The sequence below is a fragment of the Schistocerca serialis genome, chromosome 4 (genome assembly GCF_023864345.2).
Source record: "Schistocerca serialis cubense isolate TAMUIC-IGC-003099 chromosome 4, iqSchSeri2.2, whole genome shotgun sequence".
NCBI classification, from domain to species: domain Eukaryota; kingdom Metazoa; phylum Arthropoda; class Insecta; order Orthoptera; family Acrididae; genus Schistocerca; species Schistocerca serialis.
Genome location: NC_064641.1, coordinates 30,635,905 through 30,662,946, shown reverse-complemented (window position 1 = coordinate 30,662,946; position 27,042 = coordinate 30,635,905). Strand labels below are relative to the sequence as shown.

The 27,042-nt window shown below is 44.1% G+C and overlaps 1 protein-coding gene across 1 annotated transcript in view; it reads left to right on the top strand.

Moving 5' to 3' along the window:
- The window catches only part of LOC126473748 (alpha-amylase 1-like), an 82,323-nt gene that overhangs the window by 22,289 nt on the left and 32,992 nt on the right, over positions 1 to 27,042 (top strand). The window contains exons 3-4 of the mRNA XM_050100998.1: positions 5,793 to 5,961; positions 23,058 to 23,173. Coding sequence (XP_049956955.1) covers positions 5,793 to 5,961; positions 23,058 to 23,173 — 285 coding nt within the window. The remainder of the gene's footprint in view (positions 1 to 5,792; positions 5,962 to 23,057; positions 23,174 to 27,042) is intronic.

Here is a 27,042-nt window from a genome sequence, read left to right as displayed (position 1 = left end):
AGTTCGCTCTATAGAGTTACGGGAGATGATCCATTTTTGTAGATTTCACCTCAACTCAAAATTAACTGCTCTAATCGCTCGTCGCTTCTTGAGCGGTATACGGAATTGTTCTTCATAATTTCGGAACATTATGAGCAGTTACATTTAGCCGCTCATATTATGCAGAATTTTTCTTTGTGATGATCACGTATTCGGGGCTTATAAGAATCGCTACATGTCACAGTTACTGATTTTCGGAGTAAAACTTCCAAATTAGATTCAGAGCTTCTTCTATGGTGCGATTATTAACAGTTCATTCTTATCGGTGAATTCTTTTTCTTTTCCTTTGTGCACTCAAGACAGGGGAATTACCGTTTGCCAACCATGAGCACGCTGGTGAAGTTTTTCTTCATTCTTATATTGGTCCTAAGTTTGTGTTATATGTGTATGTGTGCATGAATGTAGCGACGGAAAGATTCCTCTGACCTTTCCATAATGAATAATGAATGATAAATCATACAGGGGTCTCCAAGATGCAGTTGTAAATGTGACTTTTTTAATGCAGCTGAGAGTGTTACGAAGAACAGCAACCACCACTCATTGATTAGTTGTTTACCTCAGTATTTTGTTCAGCTCTCCTTGAATAAACGTGATATCTTCACCAGAGCACATGCGTACGTATTCCCTCGCAATCTTCCGTTTTACGTCCTACTGCTGTCCCTTGTGCAACAGATAAATATGGCCAAGTAATTTATTTAATATTTATTCAACTATCTTAATTGCCGCAGATCTTTCAGCGACAGATACCCTTCAATGGTGTCGCGGAAGTATATTTTGAAATATACACTCCTGGAAATTGAAATAAGAACACCGTGAATTCATTGTCCCAGGAAGGGGAAACTTTATTCACACTTTCCTGGGGTCAGATACATCACATGATCACACTGACAGAACCACAGGCACATAGACACAGGCAACAGAGCATGCACAATGTCGGCACTAGTACAGTGTATATCCACCTTTCGCAGCAATGCAGGCTGCTATTCTCCCATGAAGACGATCGTAGAGATGCTGGATGTAGTCCTGTGGAACGGCTTGCCATGCCATTTCCACCTGGCGCCTCAGTTGGACCAGCGTTCGTGCTGGACGTGCAGACCGCGTGAGACGACGCTTCATCCAGTTCCAAACATGCTCAATGGGGGACAGATCCGGAGATCTTGCTGGCCAGGGTAGTTGACTTACACCTTCTAGAGCACGTTGGGTGGCACGGGATACATGCGGACGTGCATTGTCCTGTTGGAACAGCAAGTTCCCTTGCCGGTCTAGGAATGGTAGAACGATGGGTTCGATGACGGTTTGGATGTACCGTGCACTATTCAGTGTCCCCTCGACGATCACCAGTGGTGTACGGCCAGTGTAGGAGATCGCTCCCCACACCATGATGCCGGGTGTTGGCCCTGTGTGCCTCGGTCGTATGCAGTCCTGATTGTGGCGCTCACCTGCACGGCGCCAAACACGCATACGACCATCATTGGCACCAAGGCAGAAGCGACTCTCATCGCTGAAGACGACACGTCTCCATTCGTCCCTCCATTCACGCCTGTCGCGACGCCACTGGAGGCGGGCTGCACGATGTTGGGGCGTGAGCGGAAGACGGCCTAACGGTGTGCGGGACCGTTGCCCAGCTTCATGGAGACGGTTGCGAATGGTCCTCGCCGATACCCCAGGAGCAACAGTGTCCCTAATTTGCTGGGAAGTGGCGGTGCGGTCCCCTACGGCACTGCGTAGGATCCTACGGTCTTGGCGTGCATCCGTGCGTCGCTGCGGTCCGGTCCCAGGTCGACGGGCACGTGCACCTTCCGCCGACCACTGGCGACAACATCGATGTACTGTGGAGACCTCACGCCCCACGTGATGAGCAATTCGGCGGTACGTCCACCCGGCCTCCCGCATGCCCACTATACGCCCTCGCTCAAAGTCCGTCAACTACACATACGGTTCACGTCCACGCTGTCGCGGCATGCTACCAGTGTTAAAGACTGCGATGGAGCTCCGTATGCCACGGCAAACTGGCTGACACTGACGGCGGCGGTGCACAAATGCTGCGCAGCTAGCGCCATGCGACGGCCAACACCGCGGTTCCTGGTGTGTCCGCTGTGCCGTGCGTGTGATCATTGCTTGTACAGCCCTCTCGCAGTGTCCGGAGCAAGTATGGTGGGTCTGACACACCGGTGTCAATGTGTTCTTTTTTCCATTTCCAGGAGTGTAGTAGGACGTGCTGAAAGATAATGCATCAAAATTTTTCATGTGGAAACCCTTAAAGCTTTTTAAATAAAACAAACTTCATTAACATTCTACGCCTTTATTCTTCATATCGAGATACATATTTCTCAACATAGCCACCTTGGTGCCGAAAACATTTCTTGCGGCAAGAGGTCAATTTGTTGATAACGCCAGTATATAGTGGATGAATTCGTTGACAGACCCACAACCTGACCTCTACTTGTACCGCTTGTATCACTATGAAAGTGATACCCCCGAAGGCGTTGTTTCAGTTTTGGAAATACTGCACGTTATTTTTCACACGTTGAGATTAGCACCACTGTTTACTTCTTTACGAGCACAAACAACACAGTGTCGTACATGACTGATATCGATGATATAAACAACGTACATAGCTTTCATTTTTCTACGGATTTCAATCGGAGGCACGTTTTCTGCGATTAGCACGCTGTTTTTACACACCGACATAATTCTGTTACACGCCGACATGTTACACGATACAGTATGGAGCCACCCAGCGGCAGCGGTTTGCAACTTGTGTCAACGAAGGGGGAAAGTCGATCAAGTAATACATCAAGCGATGTTGAGAAAGGAAAAATAAAATGAAGATCAACATTTGGCTCAGAGACACATTCAAGAAGTGTTGTGGACAGAAAGAAAAAGACTTTACTATAAGGTGCTCTGACTTCTTAGTATCGAAAATTCTTGTATATCGGGCTTGCTGAACAAAGAATTTTCTCTCGGGATTATCTTCATCCTACTCCGTACAACAAAGGTGAATGGAAAGGGAATGTCAATCAAGTAGCCTCGTATCTTATCACAGTCTGGAGTTTGGACGTCGCTCATCAGAGAACTTATTTTAATAGTAGCGTACCCCTATTTCTTTTGTTCCCAGAATGTTGCCATTAGACCAAGAGCAAGAAAGGAATATATAAAATCCAGCCGGTTTGGCTGAGCGGTTCTAGGCGCTACAGTGTGGAACCGCGCGGCCGCTACGGTCGCAGGTTCGAATCTTGCCTCGGGCATGGATGTGCGTCATGCCCTTAGGTTAGTTGGGTTTCAGTAGTTCAGTAGTTAGGGGACTGATGACCTCAGATGTTAAGTCCCATAGTGCTCAGAGCCATTTGAACCATTTGAAACTGTAAAGGGCGAAAACAAAATACTTTCTGCTTCCAATACGAGCATCCTTTACCAGCTCATCAAATTCCCACCTCTCCTCACTCAAACTGAACACCGCTAAATAATCTGCACTGTCCGTAAACTCGACAACGACAGTCCTAGTGTGTCCCCTCTCCTTAGCAACCCTAGTGTGCTGCCACGCCTCTACCTACACATTCCACCATACCCTTCACCTGAACAACCTCCACAACCTCTCACAGATAAATTTCAACCGTCTTCCTCTTCCGGGCCACGAACTCCGCCCCAACATATATCCGTCCTACCGACTCCAATCCAATGCTACCCTATCCATACCCTCCCCAATGGCTTCCTCCTCCTCCCCACCACCTACCACACTCCATCCTTTTCTCCTTCCGTGCCACCCCCACCCCCTTTTCATTCTCCAGTCTACAACTCGTTGGCCTCTCTACTTGTCCTCTGCAGCCATCCCTATCATTGTCAAAACCTCTTCCCAGTTCACGAACCTCATCACCACCACCCACCCATCTCTCTCCATACCACACCTTCTTTTCCTCTACAATCTACCGTCCCAGAGCAGGTCCTTTTCCAGTTACAGTGGCAATGCATGTTGCTCTGTTTTTAATGGCCAGTGTCCCTTCTGTCGTGTTCAGAGTTTTTCCACTATTATTTTTCAATTTTTTTCCTGTTCAAGTGTTTCTCACGATTTTTAACTGTGCTATCTTCCCACATTTTAATCACTGTTTTAAAACGATTCATGCTGTTGTTGTTGTGGTCTTCTGTCCTGAGACTGATTTGATGCAGCTCTCCATGCTACTCTATCCTGTGGAAACTTCTTCATCTCCCAGTACCTACTGCAATCTACAACCTTCTGAATCTGCTTACTGTATTCATCTCTTGGTCTCCGTCTACGATTTTTACCCTCCACGCTGCCCTCCAATGCTAAATTTGTGATCCCTTGATGCCTCAGAACATGTCCTACCAACCGATCCCTTCTTCTAGTCAAGTTCTGCCACAAACTTCTCTTCTCCCCAATACTATTCAGTACCTCCTCATTAGTTATGTGATCTAGCCATCTAATCTTCAGCTTTCTTCTGTAGCACCACATTTCGAAAGCTTTTATTCTCTTCTTTTCCAAACTATTTATCGTCCATGTTTCACTTCCATACATGGCTACACTCCATACAAATACTTTCAGAAACGACTTCCTGACACTTAAATCTATACTGGATGTTAACAAATTTCTCTTCTTCAAAAATGCGTTCCTTGGCATTGGCAGTCTACATTTTATATCCTCTCTACTTCGACCATCATCAGTTATTTTGCTCCCCAAATAGCAATACTCATTTACTACTTTAAACGTCTCATTTCCTAATCTAATTCCCGCAGCATCTCCCGATTCAATTCGACTGCATTCCATTATTCTCGTTTTGCTTTTCTTGATGTTCATGTTATATCCTCCTTTCAAGACACTGTCCATTCTATTCAACTGCTCTTCCAAGTCCTTTGCTGTCTCTGACAGAACTGCAATGTCATCGGCGAACCTCAAAGTTTTTATTTCCTCTCCATGGATTATAATAGCTACTCTGAAGTTTTCTTTTCTTTCCCTTACTGCTTGCTCAATATACAGATTGAATAACATCGCCGGCCGGAGTGGCCGAGCGGTTAAAGGCGCTACAGTCTGAAACCGCACGACCGCTCGATCGCAGGTTCGAATCCTGCCTCGGGCATGGATGTGTGTGATGTTCTTAGGTTAGTTAGGTTTAAGCAGTTCTAAGTTCTAGGGGACTTATGACCACAGCAGTTGAGTCCCATAGTGCTCAGAGCCATTTGACCCATTTTTGAATAACATCGGGGAGAGGCTACAACCCTGTCTCACTCCCTTACCAACCACTGCTTCCCTATCGTGTCCGTCGATTCTTATAACTGCCATCTGATTTCTGTACAAATTGTAAATAGTCTTTCGCTCCCTGTATTTTACCACTGCCACCGCCAGAATTTGAAAGAGAGTATTCCAGTCAACGTTGTCAAAAGCTTTCTCTAAATCTACAAATGTTAGAAACGTAGGTTTGCCTTTCCTTAATCTAGCTTCTAAGATAAGTCGTTTGGTCAGTATTGCCTCACGTGTTCCAATATTTCTAAGGAATCCAAACTGATCTTCCCCGAGGTCGGCTTCTACTAGTTCATAAAGACAGTATTTTATTATTTGTGTTTCACCCATTCGCATCACCTTCTCAATTATTTTAGAATTCATAGTACTTGTGTCTCCTTGTTTTTCCGTTTTTAGCATCTGGTTGAAGAGGGGGTTATCTGTACCTCTGCCAGCTCCGCCCCCCTGCTACATGGAGCGAGGGGGCATGAAATAACAATACAGAAAAAATTACTTTCTGCAGGATCTACGCTGACGTCATCCTGAACCACATGACGGGTACCTGGGACGGAGAGGTGGGCACTGGGGGGTCAATACCCGACACCGCTGCCTACAGCTACCCAGACGTGCCCTACACCAAGGACAACTTCCACCCCTACTGCCTCGTCAACAACTACCAGGACGCCAACAACGTACGTAGCCTACTGATTACGTCTTCTCTGTAAAACGAGTCGCCAAAAGGCATGCAAAGCGTTGTTTCATTTGAAGAGGTGCACTCTATGATACTTAAACTTTGCGGCTAGTGCACAAGTGTGGACGTGGTACCCGAAGAGTGCAACTACGAACGTTGGTTGATAATTGGTGTAAGACGCATGGGTCATAGCATATCGGACGTTACACAAGAATTCGGGTTTGCGAGGCCAAGAGCATCTTAGGTGGATCATCAAAATCGCAGCGACAATGTTTCTAGCCGCGTAAACCGCCATACAGGGCGACCACAAAGTGATTTGACGAACGGACGAAACGTCGCCTGCGTAGAGCCGTAAGGGGCAGTCGACAATAGACTGTGCCTCAGATTTCCTGCGTTTTGAATGTGAGGCGTCAGAAACCCTTTTATAGCAGGGCTATATGGAGGCAAATGCACTGCATAGGTTTCAGCAGCCGAGGACCGCCATCACATCCACTACATTCCGTGACGTATGGCCACTCAGAGTACTTCAAAAACGAGTTCTGAAACCTTCTAAATACAAAAATTATTAATTCAAGACTTGATTTCTCTAAACATTCGGATAATGTTACTGTAGATCATTCACGTACCGATTCATATAACAATCAAGTCGTGACTTCACCTTCCTTTCAATATAGGAGGGTAAGTCAATTATTATCTGCAATTTAGTTATATTTTTGTTTATTTTGGAAGTACTGTCGTTTTACGTTGATGACGCATGCTTTGTTTATTTGTTGTTATATCTTTACAATTTTCAAGCTGCTAGGTTAGTTTCGTTATCGCTGCCATGCTGTTAATCATGGCTGCTCCGCTGTCTGTTTACACCAAAGAAGAGTAATCCTTTTCTGCAGTCGGAAGGCATATCAGGGGCCGAAATTCATCGAAGACTTTAGGTACGTACGGGAACAGTGTTTTGCCACAAACGAATGTCTACGAATGGACTGAAAACTTCCGAAATGGTCGCACAAGTGTTACGCACGATGAAGGAGCCGGACGACCGTTTACCGACACAATTCAAGAAACCGTTGAGCGTTCACGTGAAATGATTCTCTTGGACTGACGATTAACTATAGACGAAGTGGCACATTGTCTGCAAATTAGTCGTGGTTCTGCCTAAGAAGTCATCCACAACAGACTTTGGTTTCATAAAGTTTGTGCAAGATGGGTCCCAAAATAACTCACACTGTTGCATAAACAAACGCGCTTGGACATCTGCAAAAAACATTTGGATCGCTATGGTAACGAAGGGCCAGGCGGTGTGGCCGAGCGGTTCTAGGCGCTTCAGTGTGTAACTGCGCTGCTGCTACGGCAGCAAGTTCGAATCCTGCCTCGGGCATGATGTCCTTAGGTTAGTTAGGTTTAAGTAGTTCTAAGTCTATGGGACTGGTGGCCTCAGATGTTGAGTCCCATAGAGCTTAGAGCCATTTGAACCATTTTTGGTAACGCAGGGAACAACTTCTTAGATAGGATCATTACTGATCCATCATTACGAGCCGGAGAGTAAATGGCTGAGTATGGAATGAAATCATCGAAATTCGCCGTGCAAGAAAAAGTCCAAGATCCAACCGTTCGCAGGAAAACTGATGCTTACGGTATTTTGGGACGCACAAGGTCCAGTACTGGAACATTATGGGGAAAGGGGCACAACAATAAACAGTGTACGTTACAGTGAGATGCTTATTGCCAGGATAAAGCCTGCAATTCGAAGCAAGCGCCGAGGATTGCTGTCAAAAGGTGTTGTGTTGTTGCACTACATTGCCCGTCCGCATACTGCTGCCTACACCGCTGAAACGGTCCAGAAACTCAAATTTGAAGTTCTGGATCATCCTCCATATAGTCCAGCTGTTGCCCCTTCTCACTGTCACTTGTTTGGTCCACTCAAACGGGTATTAAATGGCCGTCGATTTGCCTCGAACGAAGCAGTGAAAGAAGCGGTGCATTCTTGGCTCGCAGCTCAAACGAGAACCTTCTTTTATGAGAGCATCAGGAAGCTTGTACAACGACGGAACAAGTGCGTTGAAATGCAAGGAGACTATGTCGAAAAATGATGTTCTTGTAAGTTTCCTATATGATTACAATAAAGTTTTGTAACTACTTTGCGGGTAATAATTGACTTACCCTCGTGTGAAGTTGAAATTCATTCTAAGTTATCGGATAGTCAGATTTAGAATCAATAACTGCCTCTTAAAGGTTTTTTCTCTCTTGTAGGTTCAAATGTTCATTCATTCACTTCAAATGGGTTTAGACGCAAAAGTTGACTTTCGAGGACTGTCGAGTATTTAATACGAATTACAGCTCTGTTAAAATTAAAATTTCAGTATGAGATTTTCACTCTGCAGCGGAGTGTGCGCTGATATGAAACTTCCTGGCAGATTAAAACTGTGTGCCGGACCGAGACTCGAATTCGGGACCTTTGCCTTTATCGGGCAAGCGCTCTACCAACTGAGCTACCCAAGTACGACTCACGCTCCGTCCTCACAGCTTTACTTCCACCAGTACCTCGTCTCCTACCTTCCAAACTTTACAGAAGCTCTCCTGCGAACCTGGTAGAGGGCTTGCACGTGAAAGGCAAAGGTCCCGAGTTGGAGTCTCGGTCCGGCACACACTTGAATAGTCTCATTATACGTAATTTCGACAGTTGTATTTAATGCTGCTGTTGCACTGTCTACTGTAAATCTTTTGTTCTAATTTGCTGTTGACACAGTATACTGAGGTGACAGAAGACATGGAATAGCAAAATGCACATATGCATATGGCGGTAGTCTCTCGTCACCATCATCAGTTTTCTGCTATATTAGCAGGTTCTTTCCATCTCCATTTTCTGCGATCCCTTGCTTCCTCCTTAAGGCTGCTGTATGTTGTACCGTGCATCATGTCATCCAGTATCTGGAATCTCTTCCTTCCTCGCTTCCTCTTCCCTTCTGCATAACCTTCTGAAACTGTTTTTATCAGTCCGTCATTCTTTCTTAATATATGCCCAATCCAATTTCTTTTTCTTCTATTTATTACATCTAGTAACTGTCTTTTTTCTCCCACTCTTCTCAGTACCTCTTTATTTTTTCCTCTGTCCATCCAACTTATTCCTTCCATCCTCTGCCATGTCCACATCTCTGTCTTTCTTCCTCAAAGTCCATGTTTCAGCGCCATACGGATGAACACTCCATACAAGACATATTGTGAGTCTCTTCCTCAGTTCTCTGTCGAGACCGCTGCAGAAAATTCTCCTTTTCTTATAAAATGCATCTTTTGCCACGTGTATCGTGTACACAAGGTATAAAAGGGCAGTGCTTTGGCGGAGTCGTCATTTGTACTAAGGTGATAAATGCGGAAAGGTTTCTGACTTTGAACGCTGGATGGCAGTTGGAGCAAGACGCACGAGACGTTCCATTTCGAAAGTTTTTAGGGAATTCAAGATTTCGAGATGTCATGTGTAAGCCGAGAAAACCACATTTCCGGCAGTGGCCGACGGCCTTCACTTAACGACCGATAGCAGTGGTGCTAGCGTGGAAAATGGTTCAAATGGCTCTGAGCACTGTGGGACTTAACTTCTGAGGTCATCAGTCCCCTAGAACTTAGAACTACTTAAACCTAACTAACCTAAGGACATCACACACATCCATGCCCGAGGCAGGAATCGAACCTGCGACCGTAGCGGTCGCGCGGTTCCACACTGTAGCGCCAAGAAGCGCTTGGCCACCTCGGCCGGCAGCTAACGTGGCGTTGTCAGTACTAACAGACAAGCAACACTGCGTGAAATAACCGCAGAAATCAATGTGGGACGTACGACGAACGTATTCTTTAGGACAATGAGGCGAAATTTGGGATGAAGGGGCTACAGCAGCATACCACAGGCGCGAGTGCCTCTGTTAACAGCACGACACCGCCCTCGACGCTTGAAAAACCGTTTTCTCTTCAGTGAGTTCCGATTCCGGTTGGTAAGAGCTGATGGTAGCCACGAAGAAATGGACGCAAGCTGTCAACAATGCGCTGTGGAAGCTGGTGGTGGCTTCATAATCATGTGGGCTGTACTTACATAAGATGGACGGGGTTCTCTGATCAACTGGACTGATTGCTGTTGTAAATGGTTATGTATGGCTTCCCAGAGACCATTTTCAGCCTTCATAGTCTTCATCTTCCCAAACAATGATGGAAGTTTTAATGATCACAATGCGCAATGTCACCGGGCCGCAGTTGTTTGCGATTGGTTTGAGGACGATTCCGGACAGTTCGAGGGAATGATTTGGCCACCCAGATCGCCCGACGTGAATCCTATCGAACGTTTATGGGACATAATTGACAGGTCCGTTCGTACATAAAATGATGCACCCGAACCACTTTCGTAATTATGGACGGCTATACAGGCAGCATGGCTCAATATTTCTGCAGAGGACTTCCAGCAACTTGTTGAGTCCAGGCCACGTCGAGATGCTGCATCACGCCAGGGAAAAGGAGGTCCGACACGATATTGGGAGGTATCTAATGACTTTTGTGACCTCAGTGAGTTTAATGCTAGTGGATCGGAGACTGATATTTATATACTTACTAACCTCGAAATTTACATTACTGCTGAGAAAAAAACTTCTCTGCATAAAAACCACAGCTGAGACTCTTCGTTTCATGTCAAGGATTTTGTGTCCTGTTGCTTTGTATAAACTGACTGATATATTACACTACTGGCCATTAAAATTGATACACAAGAAGAAATGCAGATGATAAACGGATATTCATTGCACAAATATATTATGCTAGAACAGACATGTGATTACATTTTCAAGCAATTTGGGTGCATAGATCCTGAGAAATCAGTACCCAGAACAACCACCTCTGGCCGTAATAACGGCCTAGATACGCCTGGGCATCGAGTCAACCAGAGCTTGGATGGCGTGTACAGGTACGGCTGCCCATGCAGCTTCAACACGATACCACAGATCATCAAGAGTAGTGACTGGCGTGTTGTGACGAGCCAGTTGCTCGGCCACGACTGACAAGACATTTTCAATTGGTGAGATATCTGGAGAATGTACTGCCCAGGGCAGCAGTCGAACATTTTCTGTATCCAGAAAGGTCCGTACAGGACCTGCAACATGCGGTCGTGCATTAGCGTACTGAAATGTAGGGTTTCGCAGGGAGCGAATGAAGGGTAGAGCCACGGGTCGTAACACATCTGAAATGTAGCGTCCACTGTTTGTCGTTAATCCGAACAAGAGGTGACAGACGTGTAACCAATGGCACCCCAGACCATCACGTCAGGTGATACGCCAGTACGGCGATAACGAATACACGCTTTCAATGTGCGTTCACCGCGATGTTGCCAAACACGGATGCGACCACCATGATGCTGTAAACAGAACCTGAATTCATCCGAAAAAATGACGTTTTGCCATTCGTGCACCCAGGTTCGTCGTTGAGTACACCATCGCAGGCGCTCCTGTCTGTGATGCAACGTCAAGGGTAACCGCAGCCACGGTCTCCCAGCTGATAGTCCGTGCTGCTGCAAACGTCGTCGAACTGTTTGTACAGATTGTTGTTGTCTTGCAAACGTCCCCATCTGTTGACTCAGCGATCGAGACGTGACTGCACGGTCCGTTACAGCCATGCGGATAAGATGCCTGTCATCTCGACTGCTAGTGATACGAGGCCGTTGCGATCTAGCTTGGCGTTCCGTATTACCCTCCTGAACCCACCGATTGCATATTCTGCTAACAGTCATTGGATCTCGACCAACGCGAGCAGCAATGTCGCGACACGATAAACCGCAATCGCGATAGGCTACAATCCGACCTTTATCAAAGTGGGAAACGTGATGGTACGCATTTCTCCTCCTTACACGAGGCATCACAACAACGTTTCACCAGGCAACGCCGGTCAACTGCTGTTTGTGTATGAGAAATCGGTTGCAAACTTTCCTCATGTCAGCACGTTGTATGTTTCGCCACCGGCGCCAACCTTGTGTGAATGCTCTGAAAAGCTAATCATTTGCATATCACAGCATCTTCTTGCTGTCGGTTAAATTTCGCGTCTGTAACACATCATCTTCGTTGTGTAGCAATTTTAATGGCCAGTAGTGTAATAATTCCTGTTTTGCAATTATAGCGTTTCTATGCTAGCTAATGTGATGATTTCACTTCTTTCTTCTTATGCTGTATCATCCCATGTTCCAGATGGCGTTGTTGATATATCAATGCTCTTGTTCAGCTCTTTTTTGTTTGCAATTGACAGGTGGAGTATGTCTGATGTTGCTACAAGAATGAGATGAAGGGCATATACAAGGTGATCCAGCTGCTCCTACCGGTGTATCCGACCCACAATATTGTGTCTGTCCTTGAAAATCGCCGTATAACATTTTCATATTCTCTCGCTCACTACGCGCATACTATTAGCCTTACAGGAAAATGAACAGGATCTTTTCTGTAGGAAATGTAATGCAGTTAATTTTGGTACCGGAATACTTTTTCGCTGGAGGCCACCCTTTTCGAGTAATTCAATAAAAACATACCAAACTGGCCTGCAAACGCACCTCCATCCCCACATTCGTCCCTCCCCACTCACGATTTCTAGAATGTTTCTCGTGGCACACCCTCCTTCCATTGTACAAAAACTTCTAACTACGCGAAATATTCCCGATATTCGACCTTTCTTGGTCTCTATTGATTGGGCTATAATACCAACAGCATAGTTGGGTATTTTGTCGGCATTGTAAACTGAAACATGCTCGTGAGGGTAATAAATGGAAAATGACTTTTTTAAAGCTAATTACGTTGACAATTCGGTCCTAACTTGACTCTTACAAGCAGTGTAGTAAGGCCCGTTAACGAAGACCAAAAAAGGGTCGAATGTGGGAAATAATTCGTGCAGTCTCAAATATTTGTAAAGCAGTAGGAGGGAGTGCCATGAACAACATACTAGAAGTCCTGACGGTGGGGGCTCAGAATTGTAGTGGGTTTGCGTTTGATGGTCACTGTTGCATGTTTTCTGTCAATAACACGAGAACTTCGGCCTTTAACAAAAATGTATTCCTGTACGGTACTTAACTACATTAAATTTGCTACAAAAAGGTCCTACTCATTTTTTCCTTAGGACAAACAGTTTGCGCATAGCATGTAAGAGAATATGAAAATCCCGTTCGTGGTTTTTGAAGGCCGGATGCAACGTTGCAGGTTGCATAAAACGACATCATTAGGAGCGACTGAATCACCCTCTATGTATTTGAAGCGCGGATAGCTGAAAGTCTAAAGTTCTGCTGATGGAGGTATTTCGTAGTAGCCGAGTATTTTAGTCTGTTGAGTCCATACGTAGCGCATTGTTCCCTGAGTTTTTGCATTGAGATTTTCATGTAATGAGCAGAAGGAAAGTCATATCCTACGTCTCCAGCAGTCTGTTGTTAGCAGACATGACCTTCCAAGTTTGATTGGACGGCATTATTCAAGCTTGCATTCCAGATTCATAAATAGGGCGAACGAATATTTTGGACGTAAACAATGACACTGATGGGCCTGAATGACACATTCTGTATTTCACTAGTCGTACTAGGTTTAGTCTATCCTCTTCTTGTCTTATTTTTTCACCATATTAATAGCGACCTACTGGAATAGTAACACGCATATAAAATTCACCTTGACAATTGATAAACTTCTACCTTATTGGGCATTAGGACACCAAACTACGCAGAATTTTTTTAACACTTTTTATTTTCTGCCCCTATTGAAGCCATGATTCGATCAAATTCCAGGCAAACTGGTAGCCGACCAAGGGAAACGTCCTGAAAACCTTGGTTAGAACCGGTGGATCGGGAATATTTATTATTTAGTTCTGCGGCATTACATCCCAAATAAAAATGAGATCCTAGTGTATATCAAATAAAATTTTTCCACGTCTATGACGACTAATCTGTCGCGCGCAGTGAACTTTCCACTAGGCAGTTACTAAGGTCATTCTCACATGGACTGGTGCTAAAACTCACCTACGCCATATTTTCAGTGTACTTCGTAATCAAGACGGAGTTGAGAGAAGTAATTTCACATTCGAGATGCTATCAAATTATTCATGTTAAAACTAAGGTCTCACGGTATAAGCAAATCTCAAACAAGATACTGAATCACGATTGCCGTTCAACTGTAGCAATTGTTATTTTATCAAGGCAGTACACATTCTTCCAAATAGTCTCTAACATAATGCTGATGACATGGTATTAGTGGCAGAAAGTGAACGGACAGTCAATAACATGCTGAAGGATCTGTATGAAGCTTCTGAGGAATATGGGATGCAAAGAAACACAGCAAAAACAAAGAGTATGGTCATCAGTACAAGACGCAGACTGTCCAATATTAAAATAGGACAATCTACCATTAGCCAAGTAAGTGAATTTAAATATCTCGGAAGCACAATAACTGAAGACTTGAGATGTCACCAGGAGGTGAAAACCCGAATTGCCATAGCGAAGGACGCATTCAACAGAAAGAGGAGACTCTTACGTGGCATATTAGATAAAGGACTAAGGAAAAGGCTTGGCAAATGTTTTGTCTGGAGTGTGGCACTATATGGGGCAGAAACATGGACGCTGAGACGAGAGGAAGAAAAAAGGTTAGAAGATTAGATTAGATTAGAGATTAGATTAGATTAATACTAGTTCCATGGATCATGAATACGATATTTCGTAATGATGTGGAACGAGTCGAATTTTCCAATACATGACATAATTAGGTTAATTTAGCAACATACTTAAGTTAATATAACAATTTTTTTGTGTTTTTTGTTTTTCTTTATTTTTTATTTTTATTTTTATTTTTTTATTATTTTTTTAATATTTTTGTTTTTTTCTTTTTTTTCTTAATTTATATCTAAAAATTCCTCTATGGAGTAGAAGGAGTTGTCATTAAGAAATTCTTTTAATTTCTTCTTAAATACTTGTTGGTTATCTGTCAGACTTTTGATACTATTTGGTAAGTGACCAAAGACTTTAGTGCCAGTATAATTCACCCCTTTCTGTGCCAAAGTTAGATTTAATCTTGAATAGTGAAGATCGTCCTTTCTCCTAGTGTTGTAGTTATGCACACTGCTATTACTTTTGAATTGGGTTTGGTTGTTAATAACAAATTTCATAAGAGAGTATATATACTGAGAAGCTACTGTGAATATCCCTAGATCCTTTAATAAATGTCTGCAGGATGATCTTGGGTGGACTCCAGCTATTATTCTGATTACACGCTTTTGTGCAATAAATACTTTATTCCTCAGTGATGAATTACCCCAAAATATGATGCCATATGAAAGCAATGAGTGAAAATAGGCATAGTAAGCTAATTTACTAAGATGTTTATCACCAAAATTTGCAATGACCCTTATTGCATAAGTAGCTGAACTCAAACTTTTCAGCAGATCATCAATGTGTTTCTTCCAATTTAATCTCTCATCAATGGACATACCTAAAAATTTGGAATATTCTACCTTAGCTATATGCTTCTGATTAAGGTCTATATTTATTAATGGCGTCATACCATTCACTGTACGGAACTGTATGTACTGTGTCTTATCAAAATTCAGTGAGAGTCCGTTTACAAGGAACCACTTAGTAATTTTCTGAAAGACAGTATTGACAATTTCATCAGTTAATTCTTGTTTCTCAGGTGTGATTACTATACTTGTATCATCAGCGAAGAGAACTAACTTTGCCTCTTCATGAATATAGAATAAGAACAAAGGACCCAAGACTGACCCTTGTGGAACCCCATTCTTGATAGTTCCCCAGTTTGAGGAATGCGCTGATCTTTGCATGTTACGAGAACTACTTATTTCAACTTTCTGAACTCTTCCAGTTAGGTACGAATTAAACCATTTGTGCACTGTCCCACTCATGCCACAATACTTGAGCTTGTCTAGCAGAATTTCATGATTTACACAATCAAAAGCCTTTGAGAGATCACAAAAAATCCCAATGGGTGGTGTTCGGTTATTCAGATCATTCAAAATTTGACTGGTGAAAGCATATATGGCATTTTCTGTTGAGAAACCTTTCTGGAAACCAAACTGACATTTTGTTAGTACTTCATTGTTACAGATATGTGAAGCTAATCTTGAATACATTACTTTCTCAAAAATTTTGGATAAAGCTGTTAGAAGGGAGATTGGACGGTAATTGTTGACATCAGATCTATCCCGCTTTTTATGCAAAGGTATAACAATAGCATATTTCAGTCTATCAGGGAAAATGCCCTGTTCCAGAGAGCTATTACACAGGTGGCTGAGAATCTTACTTATCTGTTGAGAACAAGCTTTAGTATTTTGCTGGAAATGCCATCAATTCCATGTGAGTTTTTGCTTTTAAGCAAGTTTGTTATTTTCCTAATTTCAGAGGGAGAAGTGGGTGAGATTTCAATTGTATCAAATTGCATAGGTATGGCCTCTTCCATTAACAGCCTAGCATCTTCTAATGAACACCTGGATCCTACTATATCCACAACATTTAGAAAATGATTATTAAAAATATTTTCAACTTCTGACTTTTTGTTCGTAAAGTTTTCATTCAATTTGATGGTAATACTGTCTTCCTCTGCTCTTGGTTGACCTGTTTCTCTTTTAATAATATTCCAAATTGTTTTAATTTTATTATCAGAGTTGCTGATTTCAGACATGATACACATACTCCTGGATTTTTTAATAACTTTTCTTAATATAACACAGTAGTTTTTATAATTTTTGGTAGTTTCTGGGTCATTACTCTTTCTTGCTGTCAGATACATTTCCCTTTTCCGGTTACAAGATATTTGAGATGTGCGTGTGGAGGAGAATGGAGGGAATAAGCTGGATGGAAAGAGTGAGTAATGAAAGAGTATTGGAAAGGGTTGGTGAGAGAAAATGTCTGCTGAAGGTTGTAAGACAAAGGAAAAAGAACTGGTTGGGACATTCATTGTGAAGGGAGTGCTTGCTAGCAGATGCTTTGGAAGGATTGGTTTGTGGGAGAAGACTGAGAGGAAGAAGGAGATACAAGATGATAGACGATATAAAGGGAAAAGGAAATTATACAGACCTGAAGAGGATGGCAGAAGACCGGACAGCCTGGAGAACAACCATGTGAAAACCTGCCCTTTGGCAGAACACTGATGATAATGAACATAATGCATGTTATATATGAAATATTCATATCTATGTGAGGGAAACGCTGTGTGTGCTCCAAAATTGCTTCCTTAGCCCGAAGTTGTAGTGAATGATAGGACGATTAACTCTTGGGTCTGACGAACGTTTATGTTCCATACTTGTAGGGAATTACCTGGTTATCAGTCCGCCCAAAGAAACAGAACTGGCATCTCGTAAACTTGTGAAGTGTACTCTTGCTAACTAGAACCTCGATAAATCGAATTCATTTACAAATCGAAATAGGTTTCCTGTACCTCGAAATAAGCTCGACAAATCGATGCTGTCGTTGGTGCTTTGATACAATCGGTAAATCGAAACGATAGTTGTGAAAGAAAGCCCGACAAAACTCGATAATTCGAAGTTAAAGGCTGCGTAACACTTGGTAATTCTAATCGTTTCGTCACCTGTGTCTGTGTATGTTTCGTCATCCAACTTTTCACGACATTCTACCGTTTCCTCACAACTGCACTCTGTGCTACAGTACATAAATCACTAGTAAACGTGGCTTCAAAAAGAACAAATGAGTGACGTTCGAAGAAAGAGAACAGGCTGTTGAGGCCAAAAATGTGAAGTGGAAAAGGATAAGATGCAGCGAAAACATTCTGGAAACATTCTGGATTACGCCATCAACGCAACAGTCCTGACGCAGGAAAATTAGACAGCAGGAAACATATCATAAGGAGGAAGGAAGCGGACCCTGCAACATCGCTTTTAAGAAGAAGAAGAGACGATTCCATCTGCGACTCCAAAACAGACAAACTCATCACTGGAAACGTTTCATATACACATCCTGAGAACAGATGTACACAGCTGAAAAGTAAAGGGAAAAACACAGACGTGGAAGAGGTAATAAAGTAAAATGAGATCCTAGCGTATGTGAAAAAGTATTTATCCACGTCTACAGAGATCGAAGACTACGACTTGTTTGTGGCTCGCAGTGTGCTTTCAACTACGTAGTTGCGAAGGTCGTTCTTATTTGGACTGGTGCTAAAAATCACCTACGCCACATTTTCATCTTTCTTCGTGATGAAGACAGAGTTGAGAAAACTAATTTCACATTCGCTTTGGACTGGTGCTAAAAATCACCTACGCCACGTTTTCATCTTTCTTCGTCATGAAGACAGAGTTGAGAAAACTAATTTCACATTCGCGATAGTATCGAATTATTCATGTTCACGCTAAGCGCTCACAGGCACTGAGAGGGTATATGACGTAATTATAAATCGAGCGAACTCTACAAAGAACTTGGCAGACCCCTTATCTGTATGAAACCGCGCTCCGTCTGGCCTGGAAGCACTGGCTGTTTGGGAAGGTGACATAAAGTCGTTGTATCCTCCCGTGACGCGCGAGCTGTAGTAACTGGTCTTTGTTATCCTAGATACTGGGGCGGAGTTGATGTCCGAGCTAGTCTTCCACATGTACTGACAGATGCATGTCTGTGGATCTTTCCGCACACGGCAGAACCTCAAAGTCAGACGTGGTCCACAGGAACGCTAAGACCAGTATCCTTGCCATCACGTTTCTAAGCAGTCCAGTATCAGGTAGGTGTCATATCCGAGTGTCCCACAAACCTGGATACTATTCGACCTGCAGGCCAAATGGAAACCCACAATGAGGCCTCTTCCAAATTCTGTCAGGTGCTAATAACGCTTTCTCATACGTGTACGCGGCACCTCCGTGTCCTTCACAGTGATTATTCATTATCTGACGCTGTTCACGCAACTTTTGTACCCTTTGTCTCCTAACAGTACTGAACAAGAAGAAGACTAACGTTCACTGGTGGACGTTATACCTGTTACAGAGAACTGCAACTCTCAACATTCAGTTACCCGTCGAAGCTATGTATGTGTACGAAGTTACATTGCCTTCCGGCCATATCTTTATGATGTATCACATTTTTTGTCGCGCAGTGAGGTCAATTAAGCAGAAATAGGTCACTGATGTCTTTGCAAAATAAAATATTATATTTCATATGTATGTACGTTTGGAACGTTAAATAAAAGCTAACGAAACATAACAAAATCTGTTTAGAGTTCTACTTGTTATTTTGTAAAGAGATACGAGTGTTACTGAAACAGCAGAAATATTTATGAAGGGGACGCTGTTGCACTAGTGCTCAAATTAAAGCAACAAACTACTATTTACCCGTTCTGTGTCTAATTCGCAATATAATCACACAAACTGTCAACAGACGTTCGTACGATCGCGTTCCTCACGGAAGGTGGCATTCCGGTCAATGGACTACCACGCCAACGATCTACATGTACATCTACGTCATAACTCTGCTATTCACAATAAAGTGCCTGGCAGAGGGTTCAATGTGCCACCTTCATGCTGTCTCTCTACCGTTCCACTCTCGAACGGCACGCGGGAAAAACGAGCACTTAAATTTTTCCGTGCGAGCCCTTATTTCTCTTATTTTATGGTGATAATCATTTCTCTCTATGTACGTGGGTCCCAACAGAATGTTTTCGCAATCGGAGGAGAAAACTGGTGACTGAAATTTCACGAGAAGATCCCGCCGCAACGAGAAACGCCTTTTTTTAAATGATTGGCACTCCAATTTACTTATTATGTCTGTGACACTATCTCCCCTATTTCAGGATAATACAAAACGAGCTGCCTTTCTTTGTACTTTTTCGATGTCATCCGTCAGTCCCACCTGATGCGGATCCCACACCACACAGTAGTAATCTAGAATAGGGCGGACAAGTGTAGTGTAAGCAGTCTCTTTGGCAGACCTGTTGCACCTTCTAAGTGATCTACCAATGAATCGCAGTCTTTGGTTTGCTCTACCCATAACATTATCTATGTGATCGTTCCGATTTAGGTTATTTGTAATTGTAATCCCTAAGAATTTAGTTGAATTTACAGCCCTCAGATTTGTGTGACTTACCACGTAATCGAAATTTAGCGGATTTCTGTTAGTGCTCATGTGAATAACTTCGCACTTTTCTTTATTCAGGGTCAATTGCCACTTTTCGCCCCATACAGATATCTTATCTAAATCATTGTGCAAGTCGTTTTGATCATCTGACGACTTAACAAGACGGTAAATGACAGCATCATCTGCAAACAATCTAAGACGGCTACTCAGATTGTCTCCTATGTCGTCAATATAGATCAGGAACAATAGGGGGGTCATAGCATTTCCTTGGGGAACGCCGGATATTACTTCTGTTGACGTCAGGGCACCTATCAAACGGCGTAGTGTTTGCCGGTAGGCCCTGATCCACAACTGCTGTGTACACAGTCACAGAGGGTGCAGTATGGAACAGACCAGACGCGTACCAGACTCTCTGCGATGGAGGGGTATGGGAAGTATGGAACCAGGACAGTCCCAAACTGTTGTCGCCGACGGGTTAACGTGAAACGTTCTGTTGTTCCCGGATGTGGTGACAGTTTATAGAGACTGAAACTGTATCCCGCAGGCCAGGTCAGCGCCGGCCGTCAATTTGTGACATCAGAAAGAGAGAACCGTTATCTGGTGTAAGGGCACGACGGCACCACCTCAGTACCGCAAGGTAACTCGCATCTGACCCTGCAGCATCCATTGGACATATTGTACGAGGTGCATTCAAGTTCTTATTTTTAAGGCCTCCGATTTTTTTTTTCTAATTAACTACTCACCCGAAATCGATGAAACTGGCGTTACTTCTCGACGTAATCGCCCTGCAGACGTACACATTTTTCACAACGCTGACGCCACGATTCCATGGCAGCGGCAAAAGCTTCTTTGGGAGTCTCTTTTGACCGCTGGAAAATCGCTGAGGCAATAGCAGCACGGCTGGTGAATGTGCGGCCACGGAGAGTGTCTTTCGTTGTTGGAAAAAGCCAAAAGTCACTAGGAGCCAGGTCAGGTGAGTAGGGAACATGAGGAATCACTTCAAAGTTGTTATCACGAAGAAACTGTTGCGTAACGTTAGCTCGATGTGCGGGTGCGTTGTCTTGGTGAAACAGCACATGCGCAGCCCTTCCCGACGTTTTTGTTGCAGTGCAGAAAGGAATTTGTTCTTCAAAATATTTTCGTAGGATGCACCTGTTACCGTAGTGCCCTTTGGAACGCAATGGGTAAGGATTACGCCCTCGCTGTCCCAGAACATGGACACCATCATTTTTTCAGCACGGGCGGTTACCTGAAATATTTTTGGTGGCGGTGAATCTGTGTGCTTCCATTGAGCTGACTGGCGCTTTGTTTCTGGATTGAAAAACGGCATCCACGTCTCATCCATTGTCACAACCAACGAAACGAAAGTCCCATTCGTGCTGTCGTTGCGCGTCAACAATGCTCGGCAACATGCATCATGGTCAGCCGTGTGGTCGTCCGTCAGCATTCGTGGCACCCACCTTGATGACACTTTTCGCATTTTCAGGTCGTCATGCAGGATTGTGTGCACAGAACCCACAGAAATGCCACCTCTGGAGGCGATCTGTTCAACAGTCATTCGGCGATCCCCCAAAACATTTCTCTCCACTTTCTCGATCGTGTCATCAGACCGGCTTGTGCGAGCCCGAGGTTGTTTTGGTTTGTTGTCACATGATGTTCTGCCTTCATTAAACTGTCACACCCACGAACGCACTTTCAACACATCCATAACTCCATCACCACATGTCTCCTTCAACTGTCGATGAATTTCAATTGGTTTCACACCACACAAATTCAGAAAACGAATGATTGCACGCTGTTCAAGTAAGGAAAACGTAGCCATTTTAAGTATTTAAAACAGTTCTCATTCTCGCCGCTGGCGGTAAAATTCCATCTGCCGTACGGTGCTGCCATCTCTGGGACATATTGACAATGAATGCGGCCTCATCTTAAAACAATGCGCATGTTTCTATCTCTTTCCAGTCTGGAGAAAAAAAATTGGAGGCCTTAGAACTTGAATGCACCTCGTATAGAGACCAATGGTGTACGTGGGACTTCAGTGAAATGTACCTGTGTTGCGTGTTCACAGAAGGGAACTTCTAGAGTGGAGTCGTCAACGTGCCACCTAGACGGTTGAACAATGGGCCAATGTTCTTTTTACAGATGAGTCCCGATTTTGTCTGGAGAGTAATACTCGTCGGATTCGTATCTGGAGGGAACGTGGAAGTCGATTTCGGGGTCCAAACACTTTGGACTGAGACTGACATTGAGGAGGATCCATAATGGTGTGGGCACACGAACACCTCTTCACGAAATTGTACGAGTGAATCGGCAAGGTTTAACTTCTGTCGGGTATTGTGACGAGATCTTAGGACCTCATGTGCAATTGTTGCGAGGTGCTTTGGGCTCAGACCCTGATGGACAGTAGTGCTCGATTTCATAGAGCACGAGTGGTTGATGTTGTCTTGGAAACAGAAGATGTTGCACGCATGGCGCAGCCTGTTCGCTCTCCCGATCTGATCCCATAGAGCATGTCTGGGATGCACTAGAGAGACAGGCTGCATCATGTCAGCTTCCAGCAACCACTCTCCAAGACTCGCGAGCAGCTCTGCTGGAGAAACGGGCGTCATTGCCCCAACATGAGACTGATGACATCATTCGCTGCATGCCCCGTCGTTGTCATGCCTGTATTGCTGCCAGAGGTGGTCACTTCTAATACTGAGCGCATTAACCAGTTGTCGGAATGTGTGTGCGAATCCGTTAAGAACATTTTTGTCTATCTTTATGCAAGTTGTAGTTGTTTACGTTCTGTATTCTTGACATTATTTCTACTTTACTATCACCTGTGTAGACGGCTTTGAGGAAAAATGAACGCAGCCTTGCAAAATTTTCCTTTGTTGCTTCAATTTCGAACACAGTGTTTTTCATATTTTCCTTAATTCTTCTTTGACCAGTCACGCTTTTGTTAAATCTAACTGAATTGTTCGTACTTTTTCTGGGATCCTTCGTACTCTGGATTATCGAGAATCGTCTTTAGCACAGGATAACGTCCCACGTTGTTGCAGATAAGGGACTGCGAGCTGGTGGAGCTGCACGACCTGGACCAGTCGCAGGAGTTCGTGCGCCAGAAGCTGTCCGAGTACCTCAACCACTTGGTGGAGCTCGGTGTCGCCGGCTTCAGGTGAGCAATGCGTACAGTCTGTGGCGGTCGTACAGAAAGACGTACCTCGTGTGTAATGCTCCTCTGACACCTCAGAGCAGATTATTTTTGGAGGCTGTTACAACTTGACAATTAATGAGATTTCACTCTGCAGTGGAGTGTGCGCTGATATGAAACTTCCTGGCAGATTAAAGATTAAAATTGGGTGTCGGACCGAGACTCGAACTCGGGACCTTTGCCTTTCACGGGCAAGTGCTCTACCAACTGAGCTACCCAAGCCCATCTCACGACCCGTCCTCACAGCTTCAATTCTGGTAGAGCACTTGCCCGTGAAAGGCAAAGGTCCCGAGTTCGAGGGGCGGTCCGGCACACAGTTTTAATCTGTCAGGAAGTTTCATATCAGCGCACACTCTGCTGCAGAGTGAAAATCTCATTTTGGAAACATCCCCCAGGCTGTGGCTAAGCCATGTCTCCGCAATATCCTCTGTTCCAGGAGTGCTAGTTCTGCAAGATTCGCAGGAGAGCTTTTGTGAAATTTGGAAGGTAAGAGAAGAGGTACTGGTAGAATTAAAGCTGTGAGAACGGGTCGTGAGTCGAGCTTGGGTAGCTCAATTGGTAGAGCACTTGCCCGTGAAAGGCAAAGGTCCCGAGTTCGAGTTTCGGTTCGGCACACAGTTTTAATCTGCCAGGGAGCTACAACCTGATAATGATCTACCCTTATAACTCAGGGCGCAGCGCGCAGCCTTTGAAGTCTGATCCAGAATGAATCCGTACGACACATGGCGACCAAAGGTCTGGTACAACACCCACAATGAGATTGGTTTTTAGGTGGTTTTTCACGGCGGTTGAGACAAATTCCGGGGTGGATCCCAGTCTCCACCTCAGAAAATGCAATACATAAACAGTTAAAACAAGTAGAATGAGATTTTCACTCTGCAGCGGAGTGTGCGCTGATATGAAACTTCCTGGCAGATTAAAACTGTGTGCCCGACCGAGACTCGAACTCGGGACTTTGCCTTTCGCGGGCAACTGCTCTACCATCTGAGCTACCGAAGCACGACTCACGCCCGGTACTCACAGCTTTACTTCTGCCAGTGCCTCGTCGTAGAGCACTTGCCCGCGAATGGCAAAGGTCCCGAGTTCGAGTCTCGGTCGGGCACACAGTTTTAATCTGCCAGGAAGTTTCATATCAGTTAAAACAAGTGTTTAAACAACGGAAAATCCAGGATGTAATAATGACAAAATGATGAAAAGCATAGTTGCTACTCAGAGGTGCTGAGTCTCAGACAGGCACAACAAAAAAACTGTTAGCAAGCAAGCTTTCGGCCAAAAAGGCCTTTATCAGAAATGGATAACATACGCACACGCAATCACGCAAACGCAATTCACACACACATGACCACAGTCTCTTGCTGCTGAGGTCACCAGAGACAATGTGTGTGTGTGTGTGTGTGTGTGTGTGTGTTGTCTGTTTTTGATGAAGGCCTTTTTGGCTGAAAGCTTGCTTGCTAACAGTCTTTTTGTCGTGCCTATCTGCGACACGGCACTTCTGCTATGTGGTGAGCAGCAACTACTCTTCTCATGATATTGTTAAAATACGTTGTTGATAGACATTAAGTCTTGGGCTGTCAGTGACTGTAACTTCTAGGTTAGGATGATACAATGTACGCTTTTACGGCCGGTGTTGTTTTCACTTAAAACGTCCGGGCTGATACGGCGTGGGCGATGTACGATTCTCTCCCCTGACTTTTCGTCTCCGACTGCGGGAGACATCCTCCGACGTAAAGCGGCGAACTGCGAAGAGAACTCGAGGAAGCGTTGATTATATAGGCAGTCCAGAGGGCGCCACTGTCCATCACGTGGCGGTGCAACGCTGACATCCAAATTTTATCCAGTTGAACAGCTTCGTCTTTCCTGTTAAAATTATTACGGTATTTATCAATCTCGGTAGCCTGTCTATACATGAGAGCATAATAATGCGAGGTTTGAGATACGACGTTCGTGTCGCTGAATTTTATTTCATGATCACAGTCGGAGACGAAACGTCAGGGGAGAGTTTTATACATCGACCATGGCCCATCAGCTCGGAAGTTTTATGTTCTAGGTTAGGAATTACTAATTAACGTCCATAGCCATAAATTTTATTTTCTATTTACGTTGTAACGTGTTTCGGAGCCACAATTCTATTTTGAAAGACCGTATCGACGAATTGGACGTTATACATCTTCAGTTCAAAAAAATGGCTCTGAGAACTATGGGACTTAACTTCTTTGGTCATCAGCCCCCTAGAACTTAGAACTAATTAAACCTAACTAACCTAAGGACATCACACACATCCATGACCGAGGCAGGATTCAAACCTGCGACCGTAGCGGTCACGCGATTCCAGACTGTAGCGCCTAAAACTACTCGGCCACTCCGGCCGGCATACATCTTCAGTGTTTCACCTAACAATTGTTATATTCAACAAGATCAACTGTAGCTCAGGAGGTATAAAGGCACCCAATACACTGACGGAAATGAGAATTGTTACACCATGAACTCGTTGCCGAACACTACCAAACTTACGCTCCAGCGGCAAATACACTTCTCAGTGTTGCCGCCGGATCACACTGTCCAAATCCAACAATATGTCGTCGACACAACTGTTCGTCATCTTCAAGTTGGCCGGCCGAAGTGGCCGTGCGGTTAAAGGCGCTGCAGTCTGGAACCGCAAGCCCGCTACGGTCGCAGGTTCGAATCCTGCCTCGGGCATGGATGTTTGTGATGTCCTTAGCTTAGTTAGGTTTAACTAGTTCTAAGTTCTAGGGGACTAATGACCTCAGCAGTTGAGTTCCATAGTGCTCAGAGCCATTTGAACCATCTTCAAGTTGTGGTATTTGCTTTTGTAACAGCTACAAGACTCGATTGATAATAACCAGGCGACAACGTCGAAATTTATCAGATCGCGAGCAGACAGCACATGTGCGTGGGAAGACGCTCGTAGTTGGAGGAAAGTCGCGCTCACAGTGTCAAAAGTCAAATTAAATCCTGTTCTAATTTAATTCCAGGCGCCACTTAACTGAAAACTTGCATCACTGTTGATAAATCGCCCTCTTTAAGAGGACAGTCGAAGAAAAATGACACTGACAAGGGAACCTCCCCATCGCACCCCCGTCAGATTTAGTTATAATTTGGCACAATGGATAGGCCTTGTAAAACTGAACATAGATCAATCGAGAAAACAGAAAGAAGTTGTGTGGAACTATGAAAAAAATAAGCAAAATATACAAACTGAGTAGTCCATGGGCAACATAGGCAACATCAAGGATGACGTGGGCGCAGGAGCGGCGTGGTCCCGTGGTTAGCGTGAGCAGCTGCGGAACAAGAGGTCCTTGGTTCAAGTCTTTCCTCCAGTAAAAAGTTTAAATTTTTATTTTCAGACAATTATCAGAGTTCAGGCACTCACACATAATCAATTTCGCTCTCCAAAATTCCAGGACATGTTCAGATTTGCTTGGACATATGCAGGATTTGACGGTCTACACACGGCAAAATTTGAAAACGTTAAAAACATATGTTCTGACAGAGCACAGAGAAAACTGTGCGACTGGGAAACTGTTGTATTCATTTGTTGCAGTTTATGTGACACACTCTTATGTTTCCATCACTTTTTTGGAAGTGATTATCACATCCACAAGAAAACCTAAATCGGGCAAGAATCTTTTTACCCATTCGCCAAGTGTGGAAGTTAGGTGGGTCGACAACATATTCCTGTCATGTGACGCACATGCCGTCACCAGTGTCGTATAGAATATATCAGACGTGTTTTCCTGGATCAAATGTTTTCGGTTCCCATTGGAGAGGCACGTCCTTTCGTCTACTAATCGCACGGTTTTGCGGTGCGGTCG